The sequence below is a fragment of the Cicer arietinum genome, chromosome 2 (assembly GCF_000331145.2).
Source record: "Cicer arietinum cultivar CDC Frontier isolate Library 1 chromosome 2, Cicar.CDCFrontier_v2.0, whole genome shotgun sequence".
NCBI classification, from domain to species: Eukaryota; Viridiplantae; Streptophyta; class Magnoliopsida; order Fabales; family Fabaceae; genus Cicer; species Cicer arietinum.
The window spans coordinates 8,029,464-8,048,933 of record NC_021161.2 but is presented as its reverse complement, the minus strand read 5'-3'; the positions used below and the strand labels follow the sequence as shown (position 1 = coordinate 8,048,933).

General features: G+C 31.4%; 1 protein-coding gene across 1 annotated transcript; it reads left to right on the top strand.

Annotated features, from left to right (window-relative positions):
- Window positions 1-615: 615 nt before the first annotated feature.
- LOC101500431 (uncharacterized) lies at window positions 616-10,625 on the top strand. Its single transcript, XM_004516597.4, has 18 exons — window positions 616-869; window positions 964-1,222; window positions 2,501-2,719; window positions 3,419-3,477; window positions 4,397-4,534; window positions 7,504-7,578; window positions 7,653-7,736; window positions 7,827-7,888; window positions 8,069-8,138; window positions 8,474-8,549; window positions 8,654-8,784; window positions 9,161-9,220; window positions 9,343-9,417; window positions 9,497-9,601; window positions 9,680-9,775; window positions 9,869-9,949; window positions 10,035-10,136; window positions 10,236-10,625. The coding sequence occupies exons 1-18, from the start codon at window positions 822-824 to the stop codon at window positions 10,302-10,304; spliced, it is 1,809 nt and encodes a 602-aa protein (XP_004516654.1). The 5' UTR covers window positions 616-821; the 3' UTR covers window positions 10,305-10,625.
- The last annotated feature ends 8,845 nt before the right edge of the window (window positions 10,626-19,470 follow it).

Sequence of the window (19,470 nt, the reverse complement as noted above, 5' to 3'; positions counted from 1 at the left end):
ATGATTTAATAAAATTTATGTAAATTTTAATTAATTAAATAAAGTATATTAAAAATATATATTAAAGAATGTGTTCGTAATACTCCTCTTAAATATAAAGATAAATAGTCTAAAACATAACGATCACTCTACTTTAAATTGAGTGTGGTTTAAAGTTTATTAGTAAAGATAAAAAAATGAAATAAACACTTAATAAATAAAATAATTTCATTAAGTTTCCTTATTAAATTTTGGAGTACTAGTCATTATTATAAACATTATATATTAGAGCATAATTACTTTAGAATGATGAACACAATGTGTATTTAAGAGAAAAATTAAAAAGAAAGAGTTTAATGTTGCTTAAGCAAAAAAAAAGAAGATTAACGTTATTTTAGAGAAAGTAAATAACACTAATAAATTTAGTAAACTACCTATGAAAAATTAATTAAATTTTTAATTGTTATGTATTATTAATTATAAAAAAAGTTTAATTGTTATGTATTGTTAATAGATTTTTAACATTTTTTTGAAGTATATAAATTTAAAAATTGATTGGTTGATTTAAAGTAAATAAGAATACAGCAAAAAATAATAATAAAGAGTGAACAAAGTTTGGGAAATTAACAAATCCAATCCATTAAAACAGCCCAAATGATAGAACAGAACCAGCAACAACTTGGTCGTTCTTCTTTCTTCTCTAGTATTCTCAATCTCAACTCTCTCTCTCACTCTCAGTCTCCGTTAAGTTAAACCCGCAACCGAAAGATTATTTCATTATTCAATTAATATCTCTATCTTAAATTCGTTCTTGTATGCTCCTTCATTACTCATAATAATTCATGGCTTTCACTTCCACACACTCTCTCTACACACACCCGCAACAGCAAGTAAGTAATAACTGAATCATTTTCCAAAACTAACTAACTAACTAACAGCTTCTCTTCTTTCTCAAAACCCTAACGCGTTCTTCTTTTGTTACAGTTTCGCCTCCGCCACCGTCGGTCGCAATTGCTAACCGTCACCGCCGTCCAATTCGTTTTGCTTCCGACGCGAAACCGCCGAAGAACCTTTACCTTTGAAGCAACTTCTAGAAACTTCGTTGTTACGGCTAATTCACGTGCTTCCGGTTCTCGTAGAGTTTATCGCGAGTCTCAGTCCAACGCACCTCTTTCTGTTGCCTCGGTTAAACAGATTGCAACTTCTGTTGCTCCGTTTGGAGTTTTCTTAGCAGTTACTTTGGGTATCCATTGCGTAGTTTTTTTTTTCTTCCATGTTTTATAATGTTAGTTTCGTTGTTCTGTTTTTCCTTACCATTCGTGAGGATTAGGATTGAATAATGAATCTATGATTTGGTTTAAATTATGCAATTTATTCACCACTAGTGCACTTCTAGTGGCAATTTCGTGATTCTATGTGAATTCCAGTTCGCTTCCTGCATTTTAATGATCATGCATTGGTTCTTCTGACATATGGATTATTTGGAAAAGAATAATGCTGTTAATGCATTCTTTTGAATACTTCAAATATTTTATTATTGTATCCTGTTTCACAATTGTTTTTGAAATTGCAATTATTGGGGTGAGATAATAGAGTGTGGTGCAATAATAGAGTATTCTCAACATTCTTCTTTTGAAAAATTATTAGGATGTGTATGATAGGTTAGGTAAGCATCATTAATGTGTATCATTATCTATGAAGCACAAACTCTAACACCTGACATGACACGAAGACTTCGACATTACTAATATAAAAAACATAGGACATCGACATCGATACTCGTGCGATTATTTTTCACCTTCATTGATGCATCTACCGGAAAACTAAACATGTTGTAGTTAAATTTCATCTCTATAGCCCCAACTTTGATTATCATTGCTTTGGCACATCTTTAACCCCCGTAGATGTGTTTGAGATGTTTCGAAGGGGTCTAAGGTGTGCCAAAGCGAAGAAAAATAGGTTTTATTTCGGGGATACTTATTTGAGGTGCCATACAAGTGCTGAGCGGATGTTAGACACGACGACACGCCTATTTCCAGAGGTGTCAGTGCTTCATAGATCATTATGATTAGACATTTATGATTAAAAATAATAGTTTAGTCATGTCGTAATTGAAGTAAAAAATAATATCATTGTAGGTATGACAGAAAGCTATCACATGAATTTTATCAAATTCATAGAATATTTAACTCATAAATCTAAAATGATATGATGCATTGTGTTCAATAAAGTATCCAATATGGTAACTGCTTGTGTCTTCATAGGGAGGCCTTTTTGCCCCTTTAAAGTCTGATGTACAATTTGTTTTCCTCTTAATACATGACCCTGCTCAAACACAGACTTTTCATAGGACTCATAAGAGTATTTATGTAACAGCAGTATGCTAGACATTTTGAAGTAGATGTGCTTCCTAGTTGAGTAGGTGCTTCACTGCTATTACTATGTTTCTCTTTTTGTGATTGCAAATATACATTTGTTAAGTTTCGTAATGGTGGTGGTACTAATTTTTTTCAGCTTACAGTTATCTGGAAATTGGTGGAGAAGCTTCTTGTTACAACTCCAAAGCAGTCGAAGGCTCCGACTTCTGAAGGTCAGTCTGCTTCACAAGGATTGAAATGGTCTTTTGCTGCTGGTACAAATTTGTTGTCTCAGCTTGGGGTGAAGATTGAGAGTCAATCTAAACAGAAACTTAACGAATTTGCTCGAGAACTGAGGTCATTTCCAAGTATTGATATGTCAGGTATGCTGGTTAGATTGATATTTAATAAGATATTTATGGTTATCTGATATGCTTCTAATTCAGTAAATGAGGTTTCAATATAGTGTTGTAAATGTAATATGGAAAATTTTCAAAATAGCGTTGCTATTGTACCATTTATTGATGGACTGAATCTGGTATAAATTTGTTTCTCTTAATTTTTTTATTTCTGTCTCAAATTTCAGGAATTTGATTTTATGAATGAAATACTTTGTTTAGAGATTACCAAATAGAAGTTGATTTGATTTTGAAATCTCCTTGATTTAAGTTGTCTATTGAAAAATCTACTCAAATTCGGTTGGATTTGATTTTAGTGTTAATTATTTGATTGATGATTTTGCTCTAACCATTCTACATTTCTACCACATATATACAAGGACTACAACGGAATAAAATGAGTTGTGTTGATTTTAGGGTATTCCAAATATCGAATTTTATTTGAAAATCAATTCCAACCAAACTTTTTAAATAGTGGTCCATACAGATAAACTGATTTATAAATCGAATTGGTTCCATTTAAGTGAAAGCAAAGCACTTCTGGATTTTAGTCATTCCATACCTGTCAGAGATTTCTTGCTTTATTGCAGTTGACTCAATTGACCTGACCTTTTTAAATGTGTACTATTAAAATAAATGCATCAACAAAAGAAAAATTCAGTTATCATACATTTAATTTGGCAGGGCGCAATTTTGGAGATGAAGGATTATTCTTTCTTGCAGAGAGCTTGGCATTCAACCAGGTAACTACTATCCTTCACTTTTCATAGATCTCATATTTTTTGTGTAATTATTTCTTACTGATGTGCTGCAAATTTTAACTTGTTATTGAAAATTATGTGGTGGTGTTACTGTTATCCATGTCGTATCCTTGAATTATCTAGAGTATTAATTGCTTCAGTTACTTGGAGGAACAACAAAAAATTCTACTTACTGACTAACTGAATCAATTTTAACATCTTTCAAAGCCAAAAATAACTATTCTTTTGGACTTATGCAACTAACTTTTTTCTCATAGAAGCATAATAATAGTGGCAGCAAGGATGTAGCTGTAAGTTATAATTTGTAAGTGTTGGATTATTAGCTATCAGCTACTAAGTGCAAATATGGATTTGGCAAATAACAACTCGTGCTCAAAACGGCACATATATGCAATTCCATGAACAAAAAACATATATTTAAGACATGAAAATAATACTATTTATTTCTTACATTGACGCTTTTAAGAAAATTGAGTTACTGAAATTATTAAGTATACCTACTCACAGCATATTGCTTAATTCAAAATGACAGAATGAATTAATCAGTGTAATTGTATTGAATATTTCAACATTTTACTAAAAATATTCATTTATGACTTGCAAAGTGTCATAACTACTTAGTATTTAGGGTTTATTTAGTTTGAGAAAATGTTTCTTGTTTGCATTTACTATTTTCACTAATAATTACAAAAATGACACGTTTTCTCTAGGATACTTGTTATGAAAGATTTGTATGAGTCAAATCTTGCTTATACTAAAAGTCTAAAACTTGTTTTGTGGAAGCTGGATTTAGGTTTATAATTTTAATCTGCCATGTATATTTCACAAAAGTCATGCAATTAATGATGTGTTTTGGTGCTATGCCTGTGTGCATGTGCTAAATATATTTTGTTATATATAGACTGCAGAGGAAGTGAGTTTTGCTGCAAATGGAATAACTGATGCGGGAATGAAAGCTTTTGATGGTGTTCTACAATCAAACATCACATTGAAAATTCTTGATCTTTCAGGAAATCCTATTGGAGATGAAGGAGTTAAGGTCAGTCTTAATTGTTCCAATTTATTACATATCTTAATTCGGAATTTGGAGTGATTACTGTTACTGTTCCTTTCTTTTATAAGAAATTACTATCCTATGTAGCGAAATTTACTGTTCCCAGACAATTACCACCCTACGTAGCGAAATTTAGCATAAAACATGCTGAAATATAATAGAAAATACAAAATAGTAATTTATAAAAACTCTGTCATATGGGGGTGAATATAATCCAAATCAAACAGTTGAAGTCGTGTAACATGAGAATAATCAAAAGTTGAGGTAAAACCCAAAATCCTAGATGTCACATATTTAAGATCTTTACTCTATACTTATTTCATCATAAAACCAGTAGCGAATAATCCAATAGAATATGTAATAACTAATAATTTAGTCCCATGCTAGTCTGTAACTGACGGACTACTACTCAACATCGACGTCTACATTACCAGTACCTGCAAGTTCACCATCTACCCATATATCGTGGTGTACAAGTAGCCACAAGGGAAGCTGAAGGGTGAGGAGTCATGCTCGTATAGAAAAGTAAACAATAAGGAAGTTAATGAACACAACGCGCAAATAACAACAATAACACAAACCATAAATCATATCATTAACGGTTTAACGTGTGCATATACACAATGCAAATCATACCATTCACTACTCAATGCAAGACTTGAGCTACAACTACTCTGTTGATGCATGTGGATCCAACTAACTCCAGATGAGCAATGGACAGGAGGATCTTCACTATCTATAAGGACAAGCAGCATATAGTTAGGCTGATTCAGTATTCGATGAGACGCTCCATCAACGTCCAGTTTTTACGTAAGCCCTCCTACTACTTCACCCCAAGGCCAAGTTAGGCTCCTTGTGGTCATCACCACATATTCCATTGTTTGTTCACCACCTCAACAACGACATAGCATCAATGATGTATGGAACACTGTTCAAAGTGTCCATCAACATTCAACAACCTGTGGGTAACTCTCAACCTCATTCAAACACATAAACATGCCATTTCATAACAAGGTACTTCATGTCCATACTGCAACAAAGGTCTCCTGATGCGAAGGTTCCTGCTTAACAGTTCATAGCAACGCTATCATCATATCATAGCCAAACAACAATCAATTAACATCTTTAACAATTAGCTGTTCGATTCAGGAATTAAGTTCAAAAACTCTGATGGGGTTCAAACAACTAACAATAGTTTCGTCAGTCACCTTTCCCTTTGTTTTATTCTTCATTAAGTACCTTAAGGTCTCCAAATCAACGAGATTAATCGTATGAGTATCCACTAATTCATACTATTAGTTATCACCTTATCATTTAGGAACCTAAGGGTTGCTGTACCATTAGGTACTGATCAATTTAAACCATACTACCATAGTGGGTTAGACACGTGAGAAAATGGACGAGAACAAGCTGCCAGCAAGCACCCTGCCCCTGGAGTCCCTGGGCACCCTACGCCATGCTCCTGTCTCGAAAATTAAAAAATGGTTTCAGCAGGTTTTTGGATCATGGTGCACGCATCAAAACATCCCATAATAAATATAAAGATATATATATATATATATATATATATATATTAAGGTATAGTTTCGTCAGTCACCTTTCCCTTTGTTTTATTCTTCATTAAGTACCTTAAGGTCTCCAAATCAACGAGATTAATCGTATGAGTATCCACTAATTCATACTATTAGTTATCACCTTATCATTTAGGAACCTAAGGGTTGCTGTACCATTAGGTACTGATCAATTTAAACCATACTACCATAGTGGGTTAGACACGTGAGAAAATGGACGAGAACAAGCTGCCAGCAAGCACCCTGCCCCTGGAGTCCCTGGGCACCCTACGCCATGCTCCTGTCTCGAAAATTAAAAAATGGTTTCAGCAGGTTTTTGGATCATGGTGCACGCATCAAAACATCCCATAATAAATATAAAGATATATATATATATATATATATATATATATTAAGGTCCAAAAGTCTTTCTACTCAAAATTCACTCATGAATTATTTAATTCAATTTACTAAAATTTAAGGTTCAGGTCAAGACTTAGTATATCTCCTTTTGGAATTAATTAATTTAACCTACTGCGTCTTTGCTATGGCTAGTTAATTTAATGATCCATTTAAGTGCAGACAAGGAGTAATATAGTTTTTTAAACTTGATGTATATATAGTCACATATGTTTATTTTCTCTGTTTGAGCTTGTGTCGATAATTCTGCAATCCTTCAATCATACACAGGATGACGACATGAATAGACAGGAATGGCTATAACACCATGTTCCTTTATTGAGACTGTAGTTGGTAGAATATTTCCATTTCTCTTATGTTTTTGAGCATCTTGGTCTAAAGATCAAGAATTTTATTGTTTACTTAGCTAACCAATGATGAATCGATGACTCTTAGAACTTAAGAGCTGTGTTTAACTTATGTTTATGAATGATAGAGTACATGTTCTCTGACTTCTATAATGACCTACCTCTTCCCTCTCTCGAACAAATGATAGAAAATAATTGTTGGCAAGTATAGCTTATCATTGTTGAACACCTGGGGTTTAATGTTTGATAGAAACTGGTATGAATGAAGATGGAATAATCAAATCAGCGATAGAACTGGTCTGATTGGATATATACTTGGTGAAATGGGTTGTATATTAATGGAGTAACAATATTCACACTCTGGGAATTAACTTCCGCAAGAGTTGGTTACAATTCTGCATTATAATAAAAACGGTCTGAAACATAAAAGTAACTGCTGGAAATAAAACCACCTCTAGGAATTAGAGAGCTTAGTTTCTCCCAACACACCTTTAACCAAACAGCCCATGTTCTATCTGTGCCTCTCCTATTCTCTATTTATTTAGAAGTTACATTGCAGTTACAAAAAAACACAGTAGTTACATACTTACATTAACGACAGTTGCTAACAATGTCTTATTGATATTCTTGTTCACAGTGTCTGTGTGGCATATTGATGGATAACTCCAGCATTGAGAAGCTCCAGCTAAATAGTGCCGACTTAGGGGATGAGGTTAGCTTGGTATTAGGTATTATTCATTGAACGTCTCTTACGGTTCACTGAGAATTGCTCGCTTTGTTGTGCAGGGTGCAAAAGCTATTGCAGAAATGCTGAAGAAAAATTCGAGTTTGCGGGTTCTTGAACTTAACAACAACATGATTGAATATTCTGTATGCATTTTTCCCAAGCTTATTCTAAGGATGTAGACGCTCTGAAGTATCCATATCTTATTTTAATTTGTTTCTTGGAATTGGAGGTAGGGATTTACTAGTATTGCTGGAGCACTTCTTGAGAATAACAGCATAAGAAATATACATCTCAAGTAAGCAAAAATGTAACATTGTCTTCTCCCAAAATTACCCCCTCTCCCCTCTCTTATTGCTTTCATGCTTTTGATAGTGTAATTTTTTCAGTTGAACTGTTTCATGAGTAAAATTTTAGCAAGTCCATTACTTATTAATTTTCTCCTTTATGAATTCTTCTAACATTTTTACTATTCAAGTGGCAATTATGGTGGTGCCTTGGGGGCTAATGCATTGGCTAAAGCACTCGAGGGCAATAAGTCTATAAGGGTACTGTTCTTAATTATTTTCTTTCCAATGAAATTGCCAACCTTATATTCTTTCCAAATTTTAGTTATAACTTCTGGAATACCACACCTTGGCCAGTGGCCACTAGATCGAACTGTGCAACTCAGTTCTAAAGCATGTATCTTTTATCATACAATTACAATGTTAATATGGATTTCCTAATAAAACATCCAAAATTCCAAATCATACCTGACAAAAGTTGGGTGCTAATCTTCAATGTATATTCTCCTATCACAAAGACAAAATGTCATGGCATTCACTTGAAGTGTATCTGGCTAAATGCAAACAAGCATGATTTACTCTGAATATCTGCACAGGAACTACATTTGCATGGAAATTCTATTGGAGATGAAGGAATTCGTTCTCTGATGACAGGATTAGCTTCACATAAAGGTAAACCTGCTGTACTATCTTCTGATATTGACCACATCATCTATACATCAATAATCCCACTTTAATACTTCAAGTATAACTGACGAGCAATTTATGTTTTCAAGGGAAACTTACACTTCTAGACATTGGCAACAACTCATTAACAGCTAAAGGTGCATTCTACGTTGCTGGGTATATTAAAAAGATCAAAAGCTTGTTATGGTTGAACCTTTACATGAATGACATTGGTGATGAGGTACTCTTCTCACTGTCGCCCCTTATTTCACATATACTGACATGTGATATTATAGATTCCTGATTTTTTTTTCCCATTACTGTTGTCCAATATATATTGCCTTGTATACTGTCAAAAACACAGGTGCAAATAAACCAGTTGTGTATCTGTAACAAAAAACGTGAACAATAAATTAATGTGTCTAAACTTTACCTGAACAAGAATGGAAATGGATAGATGGTGATTGTTGGTCTGTGTATGGCCATTCCTGAGAAACCTGTTTTCCATTTATATTCACAGTAACAACTTACAACAAAATTAATATTTATGCTACATCTATATTCTTAAAAGGACAATATGATTTCTGATTATGCTAATAATTGTGTAAAATTTTCAGGGTGCAGAAAAAATTGCAGACGCTTTAAAGGAAAATCGGTCAATAACAACATTAGATCTGGTAAAGAGAGCTCGTTTGTGTCTGTTAAGTTTTTACGTATTCCATGTTCCCTGCTCTGACCCTTACCCTAAAAGAATGGAAGAGTAATATGGGACATGTGACTAAGCTGAGTCATATTACAGGGGGGAAATAATATTCATGCTGTTGGAGTTGGTGCCGTTGCTAAAGTTTTGAAAGATAATTCAGTTATTACCACTGTAAGACCCAAAATAATTACTTTGTTTCTGTTTATTTGTCTTTTTATACTCTGACAAAGGTTTTATCTCTCATTGTTAGTTAGAACTTAGTTATAATCCCATTGGACCAGATGGAGCCAAGGCCTTGGCCGAAGTTCTCAAGTTCCATGGAAATGTAAAAACCCTTAAACTTGGTTGGTGCCAGGTAATTTTTCACCATGCGTTAACCTGTAAATTGCTTGTAATACATAACTTCTATTTGTAACACAAAATACCTATACAGATAGGAGCAAAAGGGGCAGAATCCATTGCGGATGCTTTAAAATATAATACGACAATATCAATTCTGGACTTACGAGCAAATGGACTAAGAGATGAAGTTAGTTTTTCGGTACCTTGAGTCATTTTCCAATTGATCCTCTTTTTTTCAATCTTTGTCAATCAATGATTTTCAAAAAAAAAACTATTGCAGGGTGCATTGTGCCTGGCTCGCAGCTTGAAAGTTGTTAATGAAGCTCTAACCTCACTAGATTTAGGATTTAATGAAATAAGGGTAAGAAATTATTTGGCTTTTTATTTTATATTCACAAGGAACTGTTCATAATTATCTCTAAATTCCTTCTTCCTCTAACTCACAGGATGATGGAGCTTTTGCTATTGCTCAAGCACTCAAGTCTAATGAAGATGTGGCTGTCACATCTTTAAACATCGGCAGTAACTTCCTTACCAAATTTGGCCAGGTACTATTTTCTACTTTCCCTTTTGCCTTTTCTCACTTTCACTTTATCTTTCTTTTTATGTTATTTTATTTTATGGGTCTGATTATACTTCCAATACAGAGTGCTTTAGCTGATGCAAAAGACCATGTGTTTGAGATGACCGAAAAGGAAATCGCCATTTTTTTCTAGAAGACAGTATACTTTTCAGTATATTATTATTGTCATATCCTGCAACTAGAGCTTCTTTGGTTGTTTTGCATATTAGCTGCCGGCAAGTACTGGTAAGAGCTCGTTCACGTCAATTTTTTGAGCTCTAACCATTCATTGAGTGAAGTATAGGAATTTTGTTTTGATGCATTGTATCCGTAAATTTGTAGTTCTTGAAATGGGTTTAAACTTTTGCATATTTTTTCCTGTGAAAAAACTGTTGCATATTCTTTCTATCCCTTTGATGAAATAGTTCACCCACGGCCACAGTAATCAATGCAATGATGTATTTTATTAATATTATTACAATTAGCATCATCAACTTTTCAGGGTATAACGTTTCATCTTGTGGTTAGAAAAATTATACTAGAGGTTGATTTCCGTAACGATGATAATGATTATTTTACATAAATATACTATGGTGTCAAGAAGTATATTGTACAATTGGGCTCATATGTAAACATAAAGACAATATTTGTTGAAGAAAATTTGTGCCAAGTTTTATATAATTGAGGATTTGAAAAACTATCATCATTTCTTTAAAACATGAAGGGAAGGATAGTAGAGGGAGTGAATTTTTTCACGTGATTATTTTGCTATAATTTTTCCTGTAGACGACAATACCAATAGTTTTATAGAAAATACTGTAGAAGGCTTGAATTGAGATAGAATTAGAGAAATTCTTGGGGTTTGGAGTTGATTATCCTATTACTTGCAACTAAATTTCACTGAATTAACTCCGGGGAGTATGGGATGTTTGATTGATTTCTTTCTCTATAAATATGAATCATGTTGAATGGAGGAAGAGAACTTTAAGCGATACATCATTGTTGAATAATCATCCCAACATTGGAATTAGGGCAAGATTCTCCATTGGTTGTCCTTAACACTATGGCATTTGACTGCATCTCACACATGCGAATTACAATCCTTTGCAAACGTCATCATTTTTTTCACTGCCATGGCCTCTACTACAAAGGTATCGTCAAATCCCCCATGGTTCAAGCAGCAGCTTCTATCACCATACACCTTATTTCGCATGACCTCAAAGGTCATCTTTAGATAATTTTGCATCTATATTGACTTTTTAGAAATCATTTTGAGGAGGTTTCCAATGATTTTCTTACTAACAACCTTCTTTGTTTATGTATGAGAAATAGAACATTGATTTGGCTCTGGGATTTGCTTGAGAATGAAAAAGTCGTTTTTTATACTCGAAAAGCACAAATAAATATTTGAAAATGGTAACACGGACGAGGATAGATATACCATTAAAACAATTTTTGTTCCTAGCGAACCAAATTCCATAAAGTATTGTTGTGCAGCTTCAATGCTTTCTTTTTATGAGATTAAAATGAATTTTTATAACAACCATTGCAAGGATTCATATGTTTGATGGTCAAATCTAATACTGCGGAGATCTAAATCAAATTTGGGCTGCCTAAGTACAATATTTCAATACGTAGTATATTCTCTCTTAAGGTTGTCAAACTTAGAGTTTAGCAATCTGCCACGTCGATAAAAGTTGTCCATAAAAACAAGTTTATTCTCTCTCAAGGTATAAAAACAATACTAAAAACGTAAATTTACTTTTAAAAATTAATAGATATTTCAACACACATAATTAAATCAGATATTAGTAAATCTTTGTTAAAATCTTACATTTTAAGATAAATTGACGTAGAATTGTAAACTCGTAAGACATTAGTAAAATTGAGTTTACTAATTTTATTAAAGTTTTGTTAAACTCTTAACCGTTTATTAAAAATAGAGTTTACATGTGAATTGATTCATTTTGTTGACCTAGAATCGTAAAGTCATAAAAATTTAAGAGTTAATTCGAGAATTTGACAACTCTGTTTCTCTATTTAATTTTCGACTACGATATATAATAGAGAAAGAGACCCCTTTCATCTTGAGATTAGTTAGATCTTTGGAAATCATATTCTTTGAGATTTTACAAACTAAGACAACAACTGTTGGTTTAATAATCTATTTTATATATTAGTCTTCTGGTAATATTAGGTCATTAAGAGAAATAATTAAAAATAACTTAGTTGGAATTGTGATTTTATTATATTTTTTAGACTTAAATATTTGATTCGTTCATGTAAATCCGCACCTTTTTCATTTTCGTTCCCGTAAGTATTTTTTTTTTAATTTAAATTCGTTTAAATTTAATTTAGTTTTAAAATCATCCATGCGGTTAGTTGTTATTAAAAAACTTATGTGGAAAACGGAGGAGTGACATGACAGTTTGACGTGACAGATGAACAAATAAAATAATTAAAAAAAAATGAAATTAAGGAAAGTTGAAGGTGTTATGTTTTAGTACTCCATCCAAACTCAAGTTTTAGGATTATGGTTCTTTCCTCCTTTCTCTATCATTGCCTCATTTTTACCAGATCGCCAACATCAAATCACCATATTCGAAACACGACTAAAAAGAAAGAAGGTTGCGAAGGAGAGGTTAAATGTATGATTTTGATACCTTTTTTGTTCCTCCATTTTCGTTTCTGTTTGTGTGGAAGGGTGGGGTTTCTGTTTCTTCTTTTAAGATTTATGTTTTTTATTTCGATACCCGTGTTGTTTATGTTTATCTGTTTGTTTAAGGTTTATGTTTCTATCTGTGGGGAAGGGTGGAGTTTTTATTTCTTCGTTTAAGGTTTATTTATTTGCTCTTGTGATACCTTTTTATCCATCATTTTCCATTTTGTTGTCTTTTTCTTATTTTGATAAAGGGTTTACTTATTTGTTGTTTATGTTGTTTGTGTGAGTTGTGGGGACCAGATGTATGTTTTATGTTCATATCGTTTATTGTTTAGGGTTTACTTTTTTGTTTTTTGGTGGGGGCAAAATGAATATGGTGTTGACATGTGTGTTTTGTATGCATATTTTACGGGGATGATTTTTTCTATTTGTTTTCACCATAGGGGTAAATTTTTCAATGATTGTGTATTGTATTACAAAAGGATACTATTCATGTGTTTCATGATATTAATAGCGATAAGGGAAGTTTTTTGAAGCTACTGGTATTCTGAGTGAACTAGGGCACACAGATCATTCTAAGTATAGGTTGTGGCAGATCATTCTAAGTATAGGTTGTGGTGGTTGGTGGATGAAGTTGACAATTACAAAAGAATTGTCAATAATAAAGATGTTGATGAGGTTGATGTTCATGCTTTAAGGATGAATTGTGAAGCTAAAAATTTTGTTGAGCATAATATAAGTGCAATGATAAGTTTAGGGAATGCGCCTATAAGTGTAGAAGTTGGGATAAAAATATTTATGACGAAAATAAAGTTGAAGAGATGGATGAGAATGATAAGGGTGTTGATATTAAAAGTGAAAGTGATGATGGTGTTGGTATTACCTTTGATGTTAGTGAGGATGAGAGACTACTTGGTTTAGATGAAGGCTTTGATTTTATAGTAGACCGACCTCCTATTGGTTCATCAAATGTGGAAATCAATGGTGATGAGGACTTCAAATGGGCTAATTAGGAAGAAAAACAAAGAATATTGACTTTATAATAATTTTTAGTTTTATTTGTGTTTTATTTGAATTGTAATAATTTTAGTTAAATGATATAAGCACGATATGGGTATAGAGATTTGTCTTTTGACCCATTTTAGGAATAGAGTAGAATTTTCATTAAATACTTTGTAAGAGTTTCATTTTGGATATGTAACACCCCGGCCATTACCGTTATCGGCGATACTACCTCACGACCTTCGTCTCCCTCTTTCCCACCTTTGAAAATTTGGTGAGCTTTTGCCTCCCGTGGGATTCTACCTAGGGGATAAGTACCGTCTCCACACAGTCCCACTACCAATTGAGCTACTGTGTGGAGACGGTTATCCCCTGAGTACCGGGTTCGAATCCGACGGAAGGCAAAAATGGGCTCGAATCCCACGGAAGGTAAAAACTCGCCAGATTTCCAAACGGCTTTCTTCATCTTCTCAATCTAATCCATCTTTGTTTCTTTCTTTTCCCTTTTATTTTGTCCCTCAAATCCACATCACTCACCCTTCCCCGCAAACATAAACATAAACTTAAACAAACAATAAACATAAACAACAAGAGTATCGAAGCAGAAACTTAAATCTTATAAGAAAAAACATAAACCTCACACTTTCCCGTAAATAGAAACGACAAAGGAGGGACAAAAAAATATTGAAATCATACCTTCACCCTCTCTTTTATTACCTTATTTCCTTTCAGTCGTGTTTCGAAGATGGTGATTTGATGTTTGTGACCTGTTAAGGGTGACGTGATGATAGAGAAAAGAAGAGAGAACCCTAATCCCAAAACTTATTTCTCAGTTTTGATTGAAGACTAAATCATAACACTTTCAACTTTCCTTAATTTTATTTTTTTTTTAATTATTTAATTTATTTTTCAGCCACGTCAAACTGCCATGTTAATGCTCAGTTTGTCACATAAGCTTTTTTTTAATAGCAACTAACGACATAAAATATTTTAAAACTAAATTTAACTTATAAGTTTAAATTGAAAAAAAAAACTTAGAGGGACAAAAATGAAAACTGTGCCAAATTAAAGGGACAAATCAAATATTTAAGTTTATTTTTTATTAAAATAAAGATAACTTAAGATAATATGAAAATAGATGTAGCACATTTTAAATATATGAATATGTCTCCTTTAAAATGAATAAACAAATAAATTTTTGATACTCTTTTTATGAAAAGAAAATTAAATTACAAAATCAAATGAAGTAGACAAACACCCCTTACATTATCACTAATAATAATACTTAAATTAGGAAACAAATAATTAACTACAACCCACTCAAAAGATTGAGCAGAGTGACATTTATTAGTTAACCAATCTGCACATAAATTGGCCTTCCTAAGTACATGAGTAACTGATGTTCTCTCATTTGAGCATTGGAGAAGATAAATAACCTCTTGAAGGAGAGGATGGATGTGCATATTTGTAGATAATATTGTCTGAATCATATTAACCACAACTACATAGTCTAATTCAAAAATAACTGAAGTAAGCATGAGTTGTTGTGCAAGCTTGATGCTCAGGCTTAAAGTCCAATGTTCAGCCCACACCGCATAACAAGAACTAATTCTACTATAAAAACCTTTGACAAATTTATCATTGGTAGAATGAACAAGTCCACCATATCTAGAACTGCCCTAAGAAGCTCTAAAGAAACCATCCATATTTACTTTGAATCAACCTTGGGGGCTTGTGTCATGCAATAGATGCTTCCTGATTAGTTAAGGTTTTTGCTGAAGAAGAACTTTATCAATGGATTGAGCTTGATTGGGAATCTGAAAAACAAAACAAAGTTCTTTCTAAGGAGGAGGATCGAGAAAAAACTAGGCTATTGCGATCCTTCAAAATATTCTACACAACCACACCAAAGAAATAACTCCAATAAGATTGAACATGACCGATGTCATTGGTAGAAAAATTCCATCTAACCAATTATACAAACCAAGGCAAAAAAACTTACTCTAATGATTCAGTTTAAAATCATTCAAAAAATAATTAATTTCATCACAGTTTTTTTAACATATGGATAATGATTTATGGGCATTTACGACAACAGAGAAAATATTATATGTGGACATCCCTCTAGAATATTTTTCTTCATTTGTAAGGAGTCTATTATGAGCCAACTTCTAAAGAAAAGCTCTATAGAGATTAAGGTCATTTCAACTCCAAAGATTCTCAAACATAGGATCATGATTATGAGTGGTATTTTGTCGATAGTAGAAAAGCTCATAAACACTTTTTAAAGTAAAATGACCATATGTAGTAAGATTTCAATAAGGAAAATCACGTCTTCCTAGAATAAGGGTTTAATAGAGGCAATTTTGTCACAAATTTCCCATGGCACATACCTCACAATCTTGTCCTAGTTTCATCTACCTTCTGAAGCATAATTAACTACTAAAATGTCATAGTCAACAATAGGAATAACCCCAAATAAATGTGATTCAATGTTATTAAAGCCTCTAATCCAATGGTCCTTCCAAAATCTTGCATCATGACCATCTTGAATTTACCCAAGTGATATTTTATTTGACATTTTTCCAAACATTTATAATAGCCTTTCAAGTAAAGGAGGAGACATAACGTAAATTCACAAAAGGGATAATGGCACAACTGCAAGCATATTTGACTCTCATAATCTTAACCCACAATTTATCTAGATAGGTCATAAGATGTCAAGCTAATTTCATCGTGTAGGCCTTACGTTGATTCAGCCCAAATGAAATCTCTACAAATCATTTTTGTTTCATCATAGACAACCATAGGAACTTGGTATGATTAAATAATATATCGAGGAATATGTTGATATTATTTACACATGTATTATAAATTTTGGATTATTCAAATATCAACTTAATTTTATCACTTTACTAAATACTCGTATTAGATTATATATATATATATATATATATATATATATATATAAATGTATCAACTCATTTCACATTAAAGTATACATAAAATGGTGAGTAGATATATCATTGACAAACAAATTCATGTTTGATAGTATATGTACATAACATATCATTGGTGTCAATCCTTAATTTGTTTGTTGGCAATTAATATTAGTTGTTTATAGGTTGCCACATCTCCAACCAAAATTTTAAGGCATCATTTATATAGGTCACATCTCTTACATATTCAATATATTATTCATTCATTGTCAAAGTGGGACTAACCACTCACACTTGAATTCAACAATCTCTCACTCAAGAGTGACTCTCTCACTTCCTATATTTGCATCACCATTATTACCAACGAAATACGTCTCTTGACTACACTGTCAAGAAGACTTTCAAAACAAGAATCTAATACACCAAGATCAATGTAGTTCCTCCATCAAATTGAACCAGACACTGATTACCACTTATTGGGGAATATGAGGTGCACGTGAAAAACAACATGTCAAATACTTCCGAACCATAAGAGACTTTGATATCACATCTCCAACTAAAACTTTAAAACAATGAGTATATGGGTCACCTCTCTTATAGTCAATGAGAGACTTAATCACTATTACTTAAACTCAACATTTACTTTATTAGAAGAAATGGTGTAAAAATCTTCAGTCAAATATAAAATAAAACTCCTAAATTTTATGAGACTATACATAATAATATACATTCGTATTAATTTACATCAAGTATATGATTAATGAATATAATAATATATTATAACTCATTAACCACTAATATAACTTAATTAACAATGATTTTTAATATTATTAACTACGATTTTATGATTTTCAAATATACATATTTTTCATCAATCATCGAAATTATGCCAAATAAATAGGATATCCATTCATCATTCAAATTATGTTCAAATATACATGATTTTTAAGAGTTTAAAATTTTTTATTTGTAAAAAAAAAGTTCAATTTTTTTTAAATATACACAACGTTGATAATCCGTAGTTTGTATTTAAATACACACCAAACAATCATGTTTAATAAATTAAAAATCATGATTAATTTTATTCAATCGATTATTAATTAGATTTGACACCTTATTATATCGATTAACTATCAACTGAACATAATTAATTATATATTTAATGTTTAAATATGTTTTTTGTCCCTGTAAATATACCAGTTTTTAGTTTTAGTCCTTGTAAATTTTTTTGTTTGGATTTCATCCATGTAATGTTAGAAAATTTTATTTTAGCTCCTTAACATCAAGTAGACGTTACAAAAAACGTTAATTGACAAAGGAAAATGTGGATCAAACGTTTAAATATGTTTTTTATCCCTGTAAATATAATAGATTTCAGTTTTAATTCCTGAAAAATATTTGTTTGGGTTTCATCCTGCAATATCCAAAAACTTTATTTTTGATTATTAATATCAATTGAACGTTACAAAAGCGTAAGTCAATAAATAGAGGGAAACGTAAAATATAAATTTAAATTATTATTCTAAACAAATTTATCCAAAATAATATTTAAATAACAAATAAAAATAATTTGTATATTTATTTCTAATAAAATAAGTATACAAACTCCAATGAGAATACAAATTTAAATAGTTATTCTAAACAAATTTAACCAAAATAATATTTAAATAACAAATAAAAATAATTTGTATAATTATTTCTAATAAATTAAGTATACAAACTCTATTGGGATACAATTTTAAATAATTATTCTAAATAAATTTAATCAAAACAATATTTAAATAACAAATAAAAATATATAATTTATATACTTATTTCTAATAAAATAAGTATACAAACTCCAATAGAAATACAAATTTAAATAATTATTCTAAACAAATTTAACCGAAACAATATTTAAATAACAAATAAAAATAATTTGTATACTTATTTCTAATAAAATAAATATACAAACTCCAATGAGAATACAAATTTAAATAATTATTCTAAACAAATTTAATCAAAATAATATTTAAAAACAAATAAGTATAGAAATTATTTATTTAAATTAATATTCTCATTGGAGTGCTAAGATTGGTCTACGTTTTCCTATATTTGTCGGTTCACGTTCTTGTAACGTTCATTTGACGGACCAAAAATAAATTTTTAGATATTGCAAGAATGAAATTCAAACAAATATTGTTCAGATACTAAAACTCAAAGTATTATATTTACAGAGACGAAAAATATATTTAAACGTTTGGTTCACGTTTCCTTTTGTCAATTAACGTTTTTTTGTAACGTCTACTTGACGTTAATGACCAAAAATAATTTTTTCTTATATTACAAAAACAAAATTTTTTACATAAACTAAAACTAAAATTATTATATTTACAAAGGGATAAATAGATTGTAACGTTTGGTTAAATTTTTATTTGACGTTAACCACCTAAATTTTTGTCGAACTATTGTCCAACTTGTTATTTTATTTCATATTAAAATAATATCAATGTAGGATGAATAGATGTTGAACAACATGTTCAATACTAATTCATTGTTCAATACTAATTCTTATGTTTTCACCTGTGATGGATGTTGAACAACCCATGTTCAATACTAATTCTTATGCTTTCACTTGTTGAAACCACTCATGATATCCACCAACAACACTATCTAATGAAATTTTGAATATATAATGAGAAAATCAAATCAGGTTGTTGGTGCGTTAGTTGAGGAAT

Coding starts and splice junctions, on each gene's coding strand:
- LOC101500431 (XM_004516597.4), top strand. CDS start 822: ATGGCTTTCACTTCCACACACTCTCTCTACACACACCCGCAACAGCAA. Junction 7,579..7,652: donor GTGCCGACTTAGGGGATGAG/GTTAGCTTGGTA, acceptor TTTGTTGTGCAG/GGTGCAAAAGCTATTGCAGA. Junction 8,550..8,653: donor AGGATTAGCTTCACATAAAG/GTAAACCTGCTG, acceptor TATGTTTTCAAG/GGAAACTTACACTTCTAGAC.